At 41.6% G+C, this 19,989-nt stretch overlaps 1 protein-coding gene across 5 annotated transcripts in view; it reads right to left on the minus strand.

Annotated features, from left to right (window-relative positions):
• The window catches only part of ptprub (protein tyrosine phosphatase receptor type Ub), a 157,864-nt gene that overhangs the window by 14,286 nt on the left and 123,589 nt on the right, over window positions 1–19,989 (minus strand). For 3 of the 5 annotated variants that reach the window (XM_039805644.1, XM_039805642.1, XM_039805646.1), the window contains 9 exons: window positions 19,490–19,677; window positions 12,188–12,260; window positions 12,015–12,091; window positions 9,556–9,573; window positions 7,921–7,957; window positions 6,952–7,049; window positions 2,334–2,450; window positions 1,335–1,489; window positions 303–438 (listed from right to left, as the gene is read on the minus strand). In XM_039805644.1, coding sequence (XP_039661578.1) covers window positions 303–438; window positions 1,335–1,489; window positions 2,334–2,450; window positions 6,952–7,049; window positions 7,921–7,957; window positions 9,556–9,573; window positions 12,015–12,091; window positions 12,188–12,260; window positions 19,490–19,677 — 899 coding nt within the window. The remainder of the gene's footprint in view (window positions 1–302; window positions 439–1,334; window positions 1,490–2,333; window positions 2,451–6,951; window positions 7,050–7,920; window positions 7,958–9,555; window positions 9,574–12,014; window positions 12,092–12,187; window positions 12,261–19,489; window positions 19,678–19,989) is intronic. The other 2 variants (XM_039805643.1, XM_039805645.1) reach the window with 1 other exon arrangement.

Below are 19,989 nucleotides of genomic sequence, written 5' to 3' on the forward strand. Positions count from 1 at the left end.
GCACGTGTCTATGCAGCATACTGAGAGTCAATGCAAATCTTTTTTCTAAAACTATTGCAATGACCTTTACATGAGTCCCAGAGGGGGAGTATAAAAATACAACACCCCCCCACCCCCAGTCTTTCAATTGAATTGAAACAACAGGAGGGAAAACCAAATGTTTAAGAATAAGTTTTTCAGTGGAGACATGGTACCATATTATGACTAGCGATGTAACCTTCTGAATAAGTGCAAGACAAATTGGAGATATTTGACTTGAATTTCAATGTGAAGTGGTTTTCTGGCTGTGCAGTTGACCTGACCTCTGTCTGGATCATGTTGATGCGTCGAGAGCAGAGGGTTTTGACACAGTTGTAGATATCCACCACGCCTTCACACTCGGCCATGTCCAACATGACATCCAGCACGATGTAGCAGCCGGTGCGGCCCGCCCCCACACTGGCACACAAAGGACATCTTTCATGAGTATCCATGCATTAAATCACCAGAGTTAGTAAAAATGTTGTTTGAATGTCTCATGATACAGGATGTCTCCTCAGGAACACAAGTTATTGCACTACATGATTTAAAAGAGAATTGCAGAGTCTTGAAGGTACAAGGCAATTGGTCATTCCATAGATGGAGTTTGCTTAGCTAGCACTAGCACTAGTGGCCAAAGGGGCAAGCTAGGCTACACTGCGCTTACTGCCACTGTGCTAGCTATTATTACACTATTATCTTATAGGGTTACGTTTTGGCATACAATTATTTAACATTTTGAAGATTTGTTCATTTTTACTACATTATGTTTTGGCTGTACCTTAGCTGACTGAGTAAATGGTTAGCTTTGGTAAGCCACAAGCAAGAGAAAATTCTGCATGAATAAACATGGCGGGCGCAAAGTCACATTTTGGAGTACAGTCTTTTATTTATCATCCAAATTTGTTTCTCTTATAACTAATGTCTTTGCATTTGAAAATGTTCAACTCAGGGTTACATATAAATCACAGAAATAAGGTATTTGTATGTAACAGAGAACAGATATACGCGGAAGCCTGTTTAGAAAACAGGACACGTACCCTAGTTTGTGTTTCAATATTTTTATTGAAAATAGTAGTAGCCTAGCTAGCAAGGCTACAGAGTGTAGCCCACCAAAGTGTGACCCTCACTCTGCACATCATAGTAATCCTAAGCCTCCTAAAGATGAATACTATCTATTACTAATACTTCTTGTCTTATATGAATATAAAAACAGAAAAATTACTCGTGATAACATTCATATTTTTAATAAAAGTTACTGGTAGTAAGGGTTTTATAACACTACAGGTTAGAGCTCCTGCTCAGTGTCACATTACCTGCAGTGGACCACCACAGGGCCAGCGTCAGGAGGGGTAGAGGCTTTCACTCTTCGTATAAAGGCCAACAGTCCGGTGGCGTGATAGGGCACTCCGTGCTCAGGCCAGGATGTGAAGTGGAACTGTCGCACCTCGTGCTTGGTTGAGTATCCTCTCTGTCAACAGAAACACAGCACACATTAGCATTACATGTAAAACACTACAGGCCCTTATTCATCCAAGATGTGCTCCCATCCATTCAGAGACATTCCCCCTCCGCAATGGATGTGACAGATTTTTCGGTTCAGTGTGAGGACAACCAGGACATTATTTACGTGGGGGTGTTAGGTCTTCGAGGACAGTAAGGCCTATGGGCATCACTTGCTAGTAGCAGCTGCAGTGTGACAGACACACGAAAAGGAATTACTGAGACTCTTGGAGCTCAGGGAGGGCTGGGAGGTTTCTCCTCTCTACGGGGAGGCTGCTGCAGTCACACAGCAATTTCTTCCTCTGTACAGAGATGACAAAGTAAAGCGACGCAAAGCAAAGATTTGTTGAAGACAGAAATCCCCCAAAAAAAAAAAGAAAGGAAAAGAGCTATAAAAAACAAGCTGTCACCGGCTCCCAAATTCGTGCCGATTTGAATAAGCAGCAGCGTGTGCCCATGGAAAGCGAATGTGACAGTGTGATGATAATGCTGTGTTTGTGCCACTGTCACTCCAGCGTTGCTCTGAGCCCTTCCAATGAGAGATCCCTCGGGAGATTGACAGGATGGAGGCCATCAGGGGCACAACACTGTAACAGCTATGTTGGAAAGACGGGGGTGGGGGGGCTATTCATATAGCTACTGGTGTTAATTCCTCTCAATTTAACATCTGGCCCTCTTACCCATCAGCAGTAAGTCCTGTCAAGAATATAATCCCCTCTATTAATGTACTACTTCTAATTCTAAGAATATCATAACAAGTACTAAAACATGCAAAAGAGGGGAGGCTAAATGTGAATCTTAAATAAACTTACCCTCTCCAAGGCAAAGGTGCGAACTGTGTATTCAGCCAGTGTCTCTGTCTTCAGCAGAGTGATTTTGATGTCACCGTACATCTCGCTGTCATCAGGCCAGTATTTACAGCATTTCACCTGTATAAAAATAGTGAAGCAACAGAGTTCATGTTGATATTCTTGGAAATTCACCTGCAAAACATGAATTAATCTGTTGGATAGAGTGTTGTGAAGGTTGCATCTCCATTTTTTTTTGTTTAGTTCAAAGCAGAAATTTCTCTAATGGTTCAATGTAGTAGTAGTAATCAGATCCTTTACTTAAGTAAAAGTACTAAAACCACACTATTCAAATTTTCGGTTACAAGTAAAAGTCCTGCATTGAAAATGTTACTAAAGTAAAAGTATGTAAGTACCATCAGGAAAATGTACTTTAAGTATTAAAAGTAAAAGTATTCAATGCAGAAAAATCATTTCAGCTGGACTTGTAGGCCATTATATTGTTGGGTAGTATAATTTATAAGACATCATATTTTATAAACTACATGTGTTTTGTGTTCAAATCATCTTAATTTGTAAAGTAACTAGTGAATAAATCTGTCAGATTAACACAGTGGAGTAAAAAGTAGAACAATTCTCTCTGAAATGTAGCGGAGTAGAAGTAGAAAGTGGCATGAAAAGAAAAGACTCAAGTAAAGTAAAAGTACCTTCTAAAGGGATGGTTCGGAGTAATTTCACCCTAGGGTCCTTTGCACCATGATCTCGAGCCAAACAACCCCCCAGAAACTTTTTTTCCTTGGTCTAACATTGGTCGAGTTAGCGCTATCAGTCGAATGGCTTAGTGCAGGCGCTAATGGAACTAAAGGTGTATCTCGTAAATTACCCCACTAATAATTCCCGGAATGGTACAAAACTTATACAGTAGTACAAATAGGTTATGTACTCCTAAAACGAGGCATTGGAAAGTTTGCAAGTACACCAGAAGTTTATTTAAATAACACTTGCCTGCTGGCTTCTACTCTCTGCTGCTACCGCTGCGTCGACGTCACTTCCGTGATTTGGGTAAAACCCGTAAAAGTCCTTTGCAAAACTCACAAGTGTAAGGGAAAAGCTAGTAAATTCAACACTCCATAGAAATGTATTGATAACTGGATGATATTTGAAATACTTTTAAAATGTTGACCTGAAAATACAAGCATTTATAAAACTTCAGACACAGTTACTTCAGACTACTGCAGCGTGAGTTAAAAGATAGGACAAGATGCCACCCAGTTGTATCTATCCTGGCTGCGGTATAAAAGCTAAAAGGCTCAATCCGGAGACCTTCCGTGATCTGCTGTTTCGCTACAATGACCCGGAGCTTCTACAACAGTGGCTTGTTCTCGTTCTCAAAATGGACATCACAACCCCAGTCGAGACGCTAAAGAAGAAGCGCTACTGTGTCTGTAGCACTAGTATCCTAGTAAAGCCAAGGACCCAAAAAAGCCAACATAAATACATTTCTATGGAGTGTTGAATTCACTAGCTTTTCCCTTACACTTGTGAGTTTTGCAAAGGACTTTTATGGGTTTTACCCAAATCACGGAAGTGACGTCGACGCAGCGGTAGTGGTAGCAGCAGAGAGTAGAAGTGTTATTTAAATAAACTCCTGGTGTACTTACAAACGTTCCAATGCCTCGTTTTAGGAGTACATAACCTATTTGTACTACTGTAGAAGTTTGGTACCATTCGGGGAATTATTAGTGGGGTAATTTACGAGATACACCTTTGGTTCCATTAGCGCCTGCACTAAGCCATTCGGCTTATAGTGCTAACTCGACCAATGTTAGACCAAGGAAAAAAAGCTTCTGGGGGTTGGGGTGTTTAGCTCGAGGTCATGGTGCAAAGGACCCTAGGGTGAAATTACTCCGAACCATCCCTTTAACTACAGTACTTGAATAAATGTACTTAGTTACATTCCACCACTGTATCCTACGATATTAAGAACAAACCTAAAAAACATCCATCCTTTTCTCAACCAAAATCAAAATCTGTTATTTGAGAGACATTATGATCCAGTGTTCCTCAATATAACCTTCTCAGGTTTAAAGTGCCCAATTTTACCAAACGTCTCCCTCTTAAGGACCAATTTCTCTAAATCTTGCCCTTTCTTTGAAAAAAAAAAAAAAAAAAACCTTATACATTTCTAGATATCTAAAGGAAGATACCAGATGAATTACTTCCATAAAATGTGATGCCAAAGTCGATTCTCTGCTAATGAACAATGCTGTTGGGGTCTTTTAGGTCACTGCACACTGACAATGTCAACTTAAGTGAATAGCGTTATCATACCATCAATCCAACCTCCCAAATACAAGGTGAAACTGCTAAACAAATGACACTAGATGTTCTGTCATCTGTGCATATGAACATGCATTTAGTAACAGATTGCAGGTTTAAATTAGGGTTTATCGGATGTCACAGTTACACCTTTCCTTAGGCTACTTCTGGATTACTGGAGTCCTTCCCATCATATTTGAAATTTAAGCATTCAATTAAGCACTCAATTTTAACAAAAAATCACAGGATTAATTTTAACAATTAATTTGATGATAAAAAAGATAAAATATTAACTGTGTCATTATTCTTCATAGTTAAGGGATGATAATTAAAATAAAAAGTACTTAGTTTGTTGATTTAACTAGATATAGATATAAGTGTGAAATGTAATACGTTGAAAATTAACAGAGGTTACGCATCAAATGCTGTGGACGAACAAAAACAATCTGTTCCTCTGCAGATATTTAATCTCGGTGGGCAATGAAAAGAAAAGCACAATAATCACATAATGGTGGGAAGCACAATGAACAGGAGGGTGGCAATCTTTTTCACCAACACCAGGCACAAAGGAGGTAATTTGTTTTATTTAATGGGGGTGTTATTTGGATTCAGCCACACAGACCAGTCCTCATTTGTTGACTGTTCCCAGAATTGTTGGTATGGAGAACCAAATTGGATGTAGGACTACTGCTAGAAAAATGGTGTCATTTTAGCCATCCACTGAGTAATACGTTTCTCTTGCCTCGACCGAAAAGAATGGGGTGCTTAGAGTAGAATTCATATACTACAGGTATTTATGTGAGGTGGATAATAACAGTACTACAGGATAGCCATTAAGCCTGTGATGTCATGCGGTGTATATACAAGGACAGCATCCCCAGATATGTGGCTCAGACATTTTTATGCCTCCCAAATATTTTACAGCACATTTTATGATGTAAATTTCTATAAAACAACATCGCAATTTCATGATGTTTTCAAAACAGACAAATAAGGGATAATCCATGTAACAATCGTTTAAAATGCATGTATAGTGCACAGCAGTGTATATTCGTTTCACTTCTGGGATTGCTCCGTTGCCGACAGAAATTCCACCGGATTTCACTCATTAAGGCCGGATGTGCGTTTCCTTCCGCTTCCTTTGTGTTTGCATTTTAAACTCTGGTGGATTTATGATGACTATGGTTAACTGCTCCTCAGATCTCTGCAGGGTAAATCCAGACAGCTAGCTAGACTATCTGTCCAATCTGAGTTTTCTGTTGCACGACTTTGACTTTTGAAGTACAGATGTTCTACCAAAACAAGTTCCTTCCCGAGACTATTTTCTCGGTGCTTAGCACTGCCCAAGGCTATTGTGATTGGTTTAAAGAAATGCCAATAAATCAGAGCACGTTTTTCTTCCATCCAGGAATGCTGTGTGGACTAGCCAGACCCTCCTCCGCAGCGCCGCGGTGGAGGAGGGTAGGTGCAGGTAGCCTGGTAACAAGCATGGGATAATGTAGAGCAAGCAGGTCATTATTGCGAGTTATTAGCGAGCCTTGTTGAATACTTGATTTTGATTGGTCAATCACTGCATTCTACGGTCAGTTTTTTATGCATGACAGACTGATGCCATGGACAGAGTTTTGATCACAGACTGGCAAACCATTTTTAAATCAATAAAATCATATTTAAATCAATGTTTGTGCTTATACTGAGCTCATACTGCTGATCAGCAAATCGAAGGGAGTAAGAGGGTGGGGGAAACAGGATTGCTAGCACCGCTATTGGCAACAGTGCAAACAGAGCATTAGTTAGCTCCATGGTTAGCTCACTCACCGGGGCGACCTGGCTTCCGCTGGAGATAACTGTCCCAAGAGCCGACTCGCTCTACATTATCCCTTACTTGTTTAATCTGTTTTAAAACAGTGCTGGTAGGTCGAATTTATTGCTGTAAGTTTTTCTCCAGTCTTTGTGCTAAGCTAACAGACTGTTGGCTGTAGCTTCACCGTTAGCGAACAGACATGAGAGAGGTATTGATCTTCTCATTTCGGTTTCAGCAAAAAAGCGAATAGGCGCATTTCCCAAAATGTTGAAGTATTCCTATAATAGTTAGGCTCTCTGCTGCAAAAGCAGCTTGTGATTTCATATAAATGCAGGGCATCCTCGCCAAAATGAGCAGCTTTTAGGCTGCAGTTTGCATACACAGCAAGCTCCTGTGAGATCTATACTTATCACACACATAAAAGCCTTTCATATAGACACCAAAATGTTCCCTCATGGTGAATGTGGGATGTTTCTGAGCACTGGGGGTGACAGGAGGGAGGGAGTGCACATCACTTACCCTGCCAACCTCCACCAGCTTAGTGATCATGACGATGCTGAAACAATTTTCCTGCCACACCATCCTCCAAAAATCATACAGAGTCTCCTGCTTGGGTCCTAGATCCGGAGAACAGGGAAGACAAAACAGAGAAAGAGACAAAACCGGCAGCATCAAAGCATGTCCCGCTCGATAAGGGAGTTCTTGCTGTTGTGAAATCTCGTATTATTGCGACCTAAGTGTCCTTCGTCAGAGGGCGGGGGTACTGATCTCTCAAGATTGCGCTGTCAATAAAGTTATTGGGAATTCCAGGCAGAAAGGAAGGGGTGACGGGTGACAAAACAACAGCAGTAGCTGAAGATGAAAGCCCGGGGGACCATCAGTCACTCATTGCCATCTGAGGAGGAGATGTTTAGAAAGCAAGATACAACTTTAAAACGAGAATCACGTAGGAAAGAAATGCTCAAAAACACTGCTGACTGCTGGTTTTATCTCTCCGTCTCTCTAACGGGAGAGAGGAGGTGCTGGTGCAAGATAAGCAGATGAGCAGACCTTGGGTGACTTTGTGATGGGAGCTCCCTGGAAACTGACACTCCTTAGGGTTTAGAAACAGCAGAGGGACATTTTCAACAGAGTCCGACTGTCCATCAGAAGCGACTTTATATTTGAGTGACATAGGGTGAACTGAAGGTTCTCTCACAAACAATGAACAGGCCGCTCCGCATGTCTCAGAGATTGAGAAGCTATTATTAACGTGTTTAATTATTCACCTCTTCCTATGATTAATTCAGACATCATTGGCACAGCCTTCACGGGCTGGTAGTCACAGTATCACCTTTGGATTTGCCATAGAGATGATTTTGGCAAGGGACTGTGCATGAGTAGGCTCATTGGTTAGATCATCTTCAATTTACTACATAGTGACAAAAGTACACACTGTCCTGCATGCACACATAAAAACACACACTATATCCCTGCCGGGATACTCACCCTGAGTGGCGATGAAGTGGTTGGATCGATGGTAGCCCTGAAAGAGAGAAGAGGGATGACATGCTGAGTAAGCCACCTGCGCCTTAGGCACAGCTGTATGTCTCAGCCTTTCCCGTGCCTTGTTCTCTGCATTCTGCTTTCCCACTGACCCACTGCAACTGTGTTTCCTGTATAACTGTCCATCACTGTCTTGAACTATTGCTGACTCCTGACCGTGTCTTTGCTATCACAGACTCCAAAAAGAGTTTGGAGCAGTTAAGGCAACACATGGTAAATACATCATCTTGACGAACTGCTGATAAATCTATGAAGCAGCGATTCCGACAAGTCTTGCTAGCTGACTGAACAATTGCTGAATCCCTGTGACAGCTTAACAAAGATATAATAAAGAAACTAAAGGCGCACACTCTTCAATTTCAGGTGTCAGATTTATTTATCAAACTCTCTCCCAGAGTGCCGTCCCATAAAAAAACAATCCATTTTCTTGTTGAAGATGCAATATATGTACTATATCTGGGATGATACATTTAACCAAAACCACATTTCTTTCTCCAGAAAACTTCCTCCTTGAATTCTTCTCACAAGTCAAATAAGGGGAAGAAATCATATACAGGTTTCACATAAATGGATTATATCATCATCATCACTGATGTTAACAGGGTTCAAGGCAAAATCTGATACGTATAGTGAAGTATTCTGAGACTCTTTATATCAAAGGATGTGACATAGATGACAGACATTTTAATATGGTGAGAATGGGGTGAATATGAATTAACACTGAGATGTCAGCTCTACAGCCTTGAGGGGAATTAACATAACAAAAGTCGCCTGAGGGACTCTGAAGCATGAACATTTTAAGGACGAGCAAACTGTTCAAAGGAAGTCCTGAAAATAGGCACCACCTATCTAACCTTTCATAGTAAAGTCTCAAAGATGCAGCCCTATGGAAACACATGGATGGTGTGGTTCACTGTTTGTTGTTATTTTGAGAGGAGCAGCTGGAAGGATAATTGATGCCCCGATTACCTTGAATGACTCTGTGGAGTTGAGAAGGCAGGTCAGGAATAATCTAAATAAACTCTGGAGCCCACCGGCTCTCATCAAATCAGCATGATGGAGCAATACATATTGATAATAGTTTTCATCTTTTTGCAGAGGGCATCTCTCTAATATGTCGAGTCTGTCCACGTTGCTGATGGATTGCTAAACTGAATTTCATCCAGTCATGTAAACAGGGACATGTTTGAAATGGAGATGGATGACCAGTGCTGTGAGGCCTGCTATCCACAATTCCTCTGGCCCCAGCCAAACGCAATCAGCAATGCTACCACTCCTCCACTTAAGACGGTCGCCATAGCAACTAAACTTCCTGAGTCTTGGCCACTTATGAGAACTAACAAAGACAGCGGGGTCCTCTATCCCAAGAGGACACATCTCCTTGTGTTCATTTGAAATCATTAGCTAAAAAGGCATGTTTTTTTAGGGGAGCTGGGGGTGGGGGTTGTCAAATGTGCACAAACCTGAAACACACTAACCTTTGAGCATTTGTGGATAGAGGATAGTGGAAAGAGAAGACGGAGAAAAGAGCGAAAATAGAGCGATGGAAGGCAGAAGAATGAGCAGTGAAGTACTTACTTCCCTGTTAATCCGAATCTACAGGGTCCAAGGTCGAGGAAGTGGGAAGGGGAGTAGAAAAAGAAGACATATAGGCTAGTTAATGAAAAAAGCTTTTGGTAAGTAGGAGTTATGGTTAAAGACAGGTGAGAAGAGGGGTGTGTGTGTGTGTGTGTGTGTGTGTGTGTGTGTGTGTGTGTGTGTGTGTGTGTGTGTGTGTGTGTGTGTGTGTGTGTGTGTGTGTGTGTGTGTGTGTGTGTGTATGTGTATGTATGTGCGTGTGTGTGTGTGTATCAGGACTGGGCTTTATGTTTTAGAGAACTCATTTTTGGTGGGAATTTGTGATCTTCAATTAAGGCCCTTTTATATTTACTCTAATCTATGCTTTGCTTTTTTCCAATAAAAAATACTTTTAGATTTCTTTACTCTAATGTTTCCCTTAGGGATTTTTTTCAAATAAAGAAAGTAGAAAAGGTACTTTGATGTGCAAAATCGGGGGGTTCCCCTTTCTCAATCAAATTAAACATGCATCAATCAAAGTTAAAGGTGAATTATTATGAATTTATGCTTCATCGAGACTGTGATCAGATTTGATTGAAAACAGCTTGGCGGCATTAACAGACAACTATCAGATTTAATTGCTGCTAAACTGCACTAATTGCACTACTATATGTGACATCCCCTCTTTCCAACTGACCACTTGTAATAAGAATTTAGAAAAGCAAGGATCTATAAAAATGTATTACAGTAACCATAAAAATGTATTTATTTAGGACACCATCGCTTATAGTAAGAATGTGTGTGTGTGTGTGTGTGTGTGTGTGTGTGTGTGTGTGTGTGTGTGTGTGTGTGTGTGTGTGTGTGTGTGTGTGTGTGTGTGTGCGTGCATGCATGCGTGATTGTGTGGCCATGCTACACCTGTCAGTAAGACCCTGTTACTCTTTAGAAGCAGACGATATGTACTGGACTGCTCTACATGCACAGGAAGCTGTCAAACGTGTGCACCTCCTCAAGCAAACACACACCACAGCCAAGCAAAGTGACAGAGAAAGAGGAAATAGAGAGCTTGTGCTTTCTCCCTTCTGTTTTGAAAACGGAATAATACTTCAGAGGGAGGAAAAACTTTTCCATTTAACCTCTAGTGAAATAATCACAGGCTGTCCACAATATGCTTAGTAGTTACCATTCAGCTTGCCGGGTCAGCCTTGTCAGGGAGTAACACCACTGACACTGACACTGTAGTGGCTGCTGAGTGGTGTTTTTCCTCTAATGCCTGCACCTCTGTGCCCTAAATGCTAATGGGGACCCTCACGATAACTACATTCCTAACAGCAAGCCAGGTTTTTAATGCCCTCTCTCTCATTGTAATGAACTCTCTAAAAGCATCTCACCACTGGCCATTCTCTACAGAGTAATAAAAGAGAGGGACAAAAGCCCGGTAGTGTCAAGCATTTTTGATGATATGATTTGGCCTAAAGGAGGAATCCACCTAAAACAAAGTCAACTTACGCAGCTAGGAATTTTCTCTCTCTCTCTACTTATTATTATATATTCTTTATAAAGATTTTGACAGCGACAGGATCTTTCAACCTCTTATCAGCCTCAGACAGGACTGGGAGTAAATCAGCTTGCCTAAACTTCTCACCAAGTGCCATATTTACTTTACAGTAGTTCCAATGAGAGACGTGCAAAATAAATCATATCAGATTTACAGACTTCCTTGACTTGACTCAAATGAAAAGCACCAGTTGAGGGCCGTGAGAGCAAATTCACAGGGGAACCAAAATACAAGTTTCTATCTACCGTACAAGTATACGTATCTGGTTGTCAAATTGTATTTCTTTTTTATTTCAAAATCTGGGTGGATTTCTTTCGTTAAGAACTTCCCTGCTTCCATCTAAACCCATACTTAGGCTTTCTGAATAAACAGCCTGCTCTAGTTTTTATGAATGGGAACACGTACTGTATGAATGAGACTGTGTGAGACACATTAGAAACATATACATGTATTTATGATCAGTGAGAATGTACCTGTGGCACTGCATGTGTGGCAGACAGTTAAGGTGAACAGGAAAGGATCAACTTTTCCCAGCCCATCTAGAGATTGAATAACATCAATCATGTCTATTTAATTTAGGGGGATTTTGTGGCATCTTACAGGAAGACTCATCTCCTCTGCAAGGCATTAAATGCATTCATTCCACTCTGTTTTAATAAAAGTGATAGCAGAGTTCGCCTGGGTCAGGGATTCGATGCAGCAATTGACAACCATGGCAGCTGGCAAAAAAAAAAAAAAAATCGCTCGGAAGGGTGTTTGATTGGATGAAAGCTTCCAGGTGAAAGTGGGCCAGCAGACTAGTGAGCTTACAGGAATTAGAATTGGACTGTGGCTTTGCAGGGTGTCAGAGATACAGACTCGGCAGAGGCTGACTATTTGTATCCCATGTTGAACAGAGGCAGAAAAACAGGATTAGACTTACATCAATGTAGTTAGCGTTGATGTAGTCTGAGTTGGGGTCTCCCAGGAGAGGGTGGAGCTTGACTCTGTGGCGGTCATCTGAGACAAATTAGTATAAAAGAGCAAAGGAGTGTTGAAATACAAAGTTTCCACATTATTTTCTGTTATGTTTTTAGACAGGATAAAATGACTTACATCCCAACAAGGTGTCATGCCTCCCTTTGGTCTTGTCCTTTTTCTTTGTGCAGTCCCAGCCATCAAAGAAGCTCTACAGAGATAAAGAGACACTTGCAGATTTCAGACTCAGTGCCTCTCTATAATAACCATTCAAATATCTGAGATAAACATTAATCAAAGCTTCAACACATTGTTTATTTTTCTGTTGTGTGTGATTATTGTGTTATATGGCAAGCATGATAAAAGCTTATCAGCACATGGAAGAGGAGGAAGGAGATCAAGAGCCATTTTGTCCTACGGTGAGGTTCAGTGGTTAATGCATGACATGTAATTGAACAAAACAGCGCCACGAGCATCATATAGTCCTTGTCGGATGCTGAAGCAATCATGAGCCGTTGACCGCCAGCATCTATTCGTGTCAGCTCCCTGAGTCAGTCAACATTTTAACCCAGTGGCTATATTCCTACCGGGTTACATAGTGTGAACACCATCAATGAGAGTATCAAGAGATACATAAATCTATCAAAAATAATCCCAGAATTGAATTTTATTACAGCAGAGGCTCGTGGAGGTAATGGTTGTTACATAATGCACAAATTGTCCAAACACTGACAACCATTCCAAAGTCAGAATCAAAATTAGGTTTAATGCCAAGTAGGTTTTCACAAATAAGGAATTTGCTTTGGTATTTTGGTGCACAACAGTCACAATAAACACTGCAAGAGAAAAGAAAAAAACAAGTACTGCAAAAGCCAAGAACCATAAACGTATAATAGAAATCATTTACATAAAAAAATATTTAAATGAAAAGAGCTGTCCATTGTTTAAAATAAAGAGGATGGAATGGATCAACTGTTGAGGATGCTAATTTTTTTGCCTTAAACATGTAGCTTTAGCCTCAGTCTTTTAGCACGATGTAGCCATCATGTGCATTTTGAAGCTTTCATAGAGTTTTTCGGTTTACAAGAAGCCAGCTGGAGAAAAAAAAAAACGTCAGCTTGAGATGATACCTGCGCTCCTCCAACTCCTGCAGCTCATGTTAGCTTAAATAGCTAGCTCGCCATAGCTGATCAAATCTGCCAACGACAGGTATAATTTCATTGCTGGCTAGAAATGACAAGTCTGCTTTTGTCTATCTTTGTTTGAAATAAAGGACCCATTGTTTCAAAAATTACAAAAATGTCCAGATGTAAAACTGCCACGCTACCATTGCAAATTATGTGCCGTGTGAGAACAGAAAAAAACAACAACAAAAAAACAAATGCTAGCCACATGAGGTATAGAAAGCAAAATCAGATGAAATATTGTTGATGAAAACTGCTCTGAATGATTCTATATACAGTATATGAATCACAGTGTGCTGAGAAGACTGGTAATTAGAGTGAAGGCTGAGGGACAGTCTGCCACCTGCTTGGTGGATAGCTGCTCAGGTGTATTATAACACATCATACTCCGCAACAAATCTTCTCATTCCCTATCATCCACCTGTCTGCATGGATGCACTGGCAAGCGCTTATTCTCAGTCATAACGTCATAAACCACTGTTAAGCGTCTGCAAACAGCCTCTTCAGATCTGCACTGCATGTGCATGTACACGCACACACACACACACACACACACACACAACACAACACACACACACACACACACACACACACACACACACACACACACACACACACACACACACACACACACACACACACACACACACACACACACGTTAAACACACAAGTCTACCCCATGTGGTTTTCAGCCACTAGGGGAATTTGGTGAAAGTATGCCCAAGTATGCATGCTGAGCAGGGGATTACAACGCAGTTCTCCCCACAGAGAGCCAAGAACCAGCGAAATCCTGCCTGGGATTACACCCTCCTCCTCACTTTTTCCTCCTCTTTCCATGTGCTCTCTCTCGGGGTTCGTCTCTCTTTCTCTGAATTCCTCCTTCTCTACCTCTCTTCATCACTCCTCTCCCTGTTCCTCTCTGCCTTATAATTTTGACACTAGACCTTGGAGCTCTCTTAGTTTCTCTGCTCCCACCACAGCTCTGCTCAGCCCTCCAAAGAGGAGAGAGGAGAAGGGAGAGGAAAAACACAGGAAGAAAAACAGTCAGAGAGTGGCGGGGACTGAAGGGAAACAACACAGACCCGTAAAGATTGATTAGAAACCCTCATTGGCAGGAATCAGTGGGGTGGGTTGGTTAAGAGGATCATACAAATTGAGTAAAATTGGATGAAGGAAATAATGACACAGTCCTGAACTATGGAAATGATTACACTTTTAAAGCACTTTCATTTTAACATCTTGATGTGCTATCAACATCCGACTAGATTTTATAATGTGAATTATTTGTTTCCCCTTAATAACAAGGCAACAGCGGACATGCGGTTCTCCACAATTTCCCTTTCAGGATCATTCAATAACTGTTATGTCACCCCACTTTGACATGCACTTTTTTTAAATGCCAAAAACAGCGATGAGATTCATAATCCCACCACATTTAGTCAAAATCCAATCAGATATGTTGTACAATAGGAACAGTGAATTTCAAAAAATACAAACTATAATAAACAAGTCTGATTCATGTTGCCAAAAAGGTAGCATGAGGTAGCTGTTGTTTCTTTAAAATAAGCGCAGTAATTCAGTAGCCCCTGGTGCAACTAAACTTTGATTCAATGAGTCCATCATCCCTGCTAACCTCAGCCTCAGGGTACAAAGTGGTATAATGAAAGTTTTGAGTTCTCCAGTAAAGCGCTGCTGTCGTTTACTCTCAACTTTCTGCAGTGGGAATATGACTGTAGTGACAGTAGCTGCCACACATACAAGCCCCTTTACAACTCACCGTAAATTCTTGATCAATGTTTTTGCACAACACAGGTATTCTTTGGGGAAATAAAAACCTATAGCTGCCGGGGTAGTGTAATATGATACTCCTCATCATTTTCCTTCATAATAGAGAGAAGCACTCTGTCAAAACACATACTATAGCAAAGAGAGAAAAAACAAAACAAAGAGGTGTGTATTGATTTTTTGAGTGGAGTGTGTTCTGCCCGTGAGGGACAGTTTAATGAGTCTACAAGCAGAGTTCCAGAGGGAAAACCATGAACCAGAGACAAAAGATGTTTTCTCGTTTCATAAATGCCATGGGCTGTGGGTGACAGGGATGGACTTCTCCCTAGGGTGTGATCTCAACTCTCAGCCACAATACTTCCACTGGGGAGAGGTATTCAGAGATCTGGGCCCGTCATTATGTGTCCTGAAACATACCGCTAGAGATAGCAGCCACTGCGACAGCAGGAGGAGGATAAGCAATGCTCTGCCAAAGAAACAAGTCTGTACTTACAGTTCAATTCAGGACTATACCCCCACGATGCATTGGTGCAAAAAAGAAACTAAGATAGCAGTGATCTGCCAAGTGATTTACAACAAACAACAGTGGCGGTGCAAGCAGATTCTGAATCATTTCAAGTTCCTGGACAATGACCTGGTTGATTATAGTGTGTCTGAATAAATGGTAATTCCCTTCCTAAGGAATGCTGAGCCACTAAGACTAATCATCCACTAAATGACAGACAACTGATTTGGACATTAAACGTTACATGTTGTAAGGATCTGAACATCAGCAGGATCATTATGGAGCATCATCAGACCTCTACTGTGTGAGTATCCCAAATTCTGACCAAATCTGGGATAGTTTATATCGACGATGTTTCATTTCCGGAATTGTTCCGTTACGGCCGGAAATTCCTCCGGATGTCCCTAATTTTCAGCCGGATGTCCGTCACCTTGCGCTGCTCCTCAGATCTCTGCAGGGTAAATCCAGACAGCTAGCAAGACTATCTGTCCAATCTGAGTTTTCTGTTGCACGACTAAAACAACCTTTGAACGTACACATGTTCCGCCAAAACAAGTTCCTTCCCGAGGCTATTTTGCAGAGGCGCCGTTGCTCTGTCCGGCACTTCGCCAAAGACAATTGTGATTGGTTTAAAGAAATGCCAATAAACCAGAGCGCGTTTATCTCCCATCCCGGAACTAGCCAGACCCTCCTCCGCAGCGCTGTGGAGGAAGGTCTGGCAATGCAAGACTAAATCTGGGATGTCACGCCACACACTATCTAGTGGTCCCCAAGGTTAAGAGAATTGTCCTATGCATCACAGTCTGATGTCCCTTCGCAAATTATAGATCATTTACAGTATGTTGCACCATATATTGCAGAGGGAGGTAAATACTGACATTGTTACTGGGAGAAGGTTATTTGGAGGTGACATGGGAGCCAAGAGCTCTCGTTTCTCATGTTTCTCCCTCTGTACCCTTTCATCTTTCTTCCCTTCCCACTCAACCCCTCCAGACTCCCCTTTCCTCTCTGTGCTAACCCACAACCTGTTAGCAGTGGCCAGGGGACTAACTAGCTAGAGCACCACCAGGGACATTTAACCTCATCTGGCCTGCCGTCATGACAGAGGTCTTCTTTAGGCGTGAATGAGGATGATTTATTCATACGCGGAGCAACAGAGTGATCCAGAAGCCTTTTTCACCCCGCTAATAAATTTCAGTGGGTGGTGAGGAGGACGCATGGATGATGTCAGAGGAGGATAGATGGCCTCCCACACCTCTCTCGCAAGAGCCATTTCAGCTACCATGGCCTCTCATAGCAGTTATCCACAACATAGTAATTGCACACAACATAGTAATTGCACATGATCCTTCTTACCACTGGAGGACAGCCAATGAAGATACCCAAACTACTCAATTTTTATATCATTTTATAAATATAATAATCTGGATTATCGGGATGAGCCATGGTTATGTCTTGACATTTGTACAGTAGTATCACAACGTGGTGAGAGGAGAAGACGTATCAATGCCAGAATCCAATCTGCACCTTGAAGAAGCTCAACTCACAGCTCTGAGTTTGAGTGTATAGGCTTGCAGCACTCCACACCCTGTGGGCTTTCGCCAGTCCGTCCTGATTGGAATGTGTTCTTTTTTTTTCTTTTTTCGTTTGTTTTCTTTGGGGGATAATACATTTGATCAATGAGGATTACGCAGCAGTTCCCTCAAGATATTTCACTGTGGTCACAAGGACAGAAGCTGCATTGTTTCTTGTACGTAGGGGCTTGACAACAGTCTCTTCCACCACAGGCATCTCTCACTAGTGTACCTTCCTCTGCCCAGAATAGTTTAAACATTCCCAGAATCTTCCTGCAGCACAGAAGGTTCGCATATAAGGTTTAGAAGTTTCTTCCACTTTCAAACAATGTTGCCAATTAAGGTCAACCCCTCCTGCTGAGGAAAGCCGCGGTACTGACCCGCCTTTCTCCCTGGGGCACCAAGCAGAGTTGCGAAATCTTTTTTAGCATTCCCCCCCGGCTTCCTCAACCTCATCATGAACAATGCTTTCACTAGTACTAAACCAGCAGCCTTTTTAACTTGCCAGTTTTCTCCGCTGTGTTAGGAGTGCTCAAGTAAACCAGCCATGGACGTACATCACTGTGGCCACTGTACCGGACCTTATGGTGAGGAGGGAGCTAACCCACAAATCACAGCTTTGTTTGGTTGGCTCAGTGGGTAGAGCAGGCACACATATACTGAGAGGTTTATGCCTCGAAGTCCAGAGTTCGAATCTGACCTGTGACAATTTCCTGCATGTCTACCCCCTCTCTCTCCCCCTTCTCACCTAGCTGTCCTGTCAAAAATTTAAGGCGGAAAAGCCCAAAAAATAATCTTAAAAAAAAAATATAACAGCTTTGTCTTTTGTCTTTGCTACAACCCCCAGGGCAACAAGCTCTGAGCTGAAAATGAAAGAATGAGATCGAGGATACTAAGAGGCTAAAATAAGTTTTTATTCCACATGGAGGCTGGCCTCAGTAGGGCAAGGAGCTCAACAAACTTGTGGAACCTTTTGTGTCGTGCTGCTGCTCCTTTACAATAAGAGGAAAGCTCTTGGCAACTGGTATACTGGATTGAGAGGAGACTTCAGGATAGACATGTTTGAGAGATGATACCTTCCAGCTGCTAAGGAAACACCTACAAAGAAGAAGAAGCTTCCTGCTGTGACCTTAACCCAGGTAAGCTAATATAAAACAGTTGGATTGGATGAAGTGTAGGCTTTAAGTTCAATACCTAATGTATAGATTAGATACATTAGATAAGAAGAGAAGTACCAATGAAGAACCTATTCATATACCGGTACAATTACCAGCAGTTTCAATAAAGACTGATTTTGTGCGTCATTGAGCAAAGCAGAGCTGCTTTATGTGTTGATTTATTTTAACAAATCTTAGGTACTCCACTCCTCTGAGGTGCTTCGGTCACAAACAGTTTCACCGTGACACTTGTGTCTCCACAGATACTACACAGAACACTATAGAAAACACTTCAGAGGAAGTGGGAGACACCACGCAGGGAACATTTCTCTTCCCATGGGAACTCAGATGCTATAACATCACTGACAACCTCGACACACAAACAAATACATAAAAACGTTACATAAACCTAATTAGACCACTTTTCCATTTTCAGCATGGGAATTTAAGTACAGGTGATAAAGCCTGCATCTGTGACATTAGATTTAAAGGACAATTCCGGCGCAAAACGAACCTAGGGGTTAATAACAGATGTGTACCCACTCGATCGTTCTCTGGGACATGTTTTCATGCTAATCAAATGCGTTTGTAGCTTGAAACAAGCTAGCGCGGACCGCTGATTAGCTTACAACGCTAGTATTCGGGGCACAGGGAAAGTAAAAACAAATCGCTAAATGTTGATAAACGCATTGAGAACATTGTAAGTGTACAGACAGTTTATTAAAAAGATAGTTTAGAAAGACAGTAGCTCCCAAAAAGTATGAATAGCGATTTGTTTTTATTAGTATGAAAAGCCAGAGAACGATCGAGTGGGTACACATCTGTTATTAACCCTTAGGTTAGTTTTGCGCCGGAATTGTGCTTTAAGGTTAAAAAAAAAAAAAAAAAAGGTTAAAGGTGCCTTTATTGTCACATTGTTCACAGAGAAATGAAATTCGTCATCTGTATTTAATCCATACATTTGTTTATAGGTTAGGTATATCACTGCAGTTTGAGTGTTCTTGCCTCTAGTTATCTTACCTGATGTATGTTAGTAATGAATGGACCAATTATGCTGTCGAAATTACAGTGAAGGTTGGTTATTTACGGGTATAATCACAGTGTGAATATATTAACACTGTTCTTTAGACACTGTTGAATCAGCAGCAATGCTTTGTATTGCTGATTCATTTCATGTTGTCAGAGTGTAAGAGTACTAGCTACTGTTGTCTTGTGCTATGTGGCGCCCTCTCACCTCATACTCCTGTTTAAAGCCGTAGCCCTCGGCTGTCTTCATCTGGTTGATGTGCTGGAGAAGGTCAGCCACTCGAACTGCGGGGTGGAGCTGCCCAGTGTGGTACGGCGAGCCTTTACGTCCACACTGGTGCCTCGGGGAGCCTCCCAGCAGGCTGCTGGCCTCGTTCACTGAACTACGAGCGTCACCTGCAACCAGACACGAGACACATTGGCAATTTCAGCATGAAATTTCAGCTGAAATATCCATGTACAAGACATATTGCGATATATAATGTTTTTTTGTGACTCGTTTGGTTTAGGCTGACACAAACTGGTGTTACCAACACATAATGGCACTCTGCATGCTTATACTGACACATACAGTACAGTATATGTTACAGGTTTTTCTCTTTGATAAGGTTTGTCTGGGCAAAGGTGTCTTCATAATAAATCGTATGTAGACGTGACAGCAGCTCTGTCTCGGATGACGTGTGAGCAGACCAAGATCTGTGCCAATTT

This window comes from Perca fluviatilis, chromosome 7, assembly GCF_010015445.1.
Source record: "Perca fluviatilis chromosome 7, GENO_Pfluv_1.0, whole genome shotgun sequence".
Taxonomy (NCBI): Eukaryota; Metazoa; Chordata; class Actinopteri; order Perciformes; family Percidae; genus Perca; species Perca fluviatilis.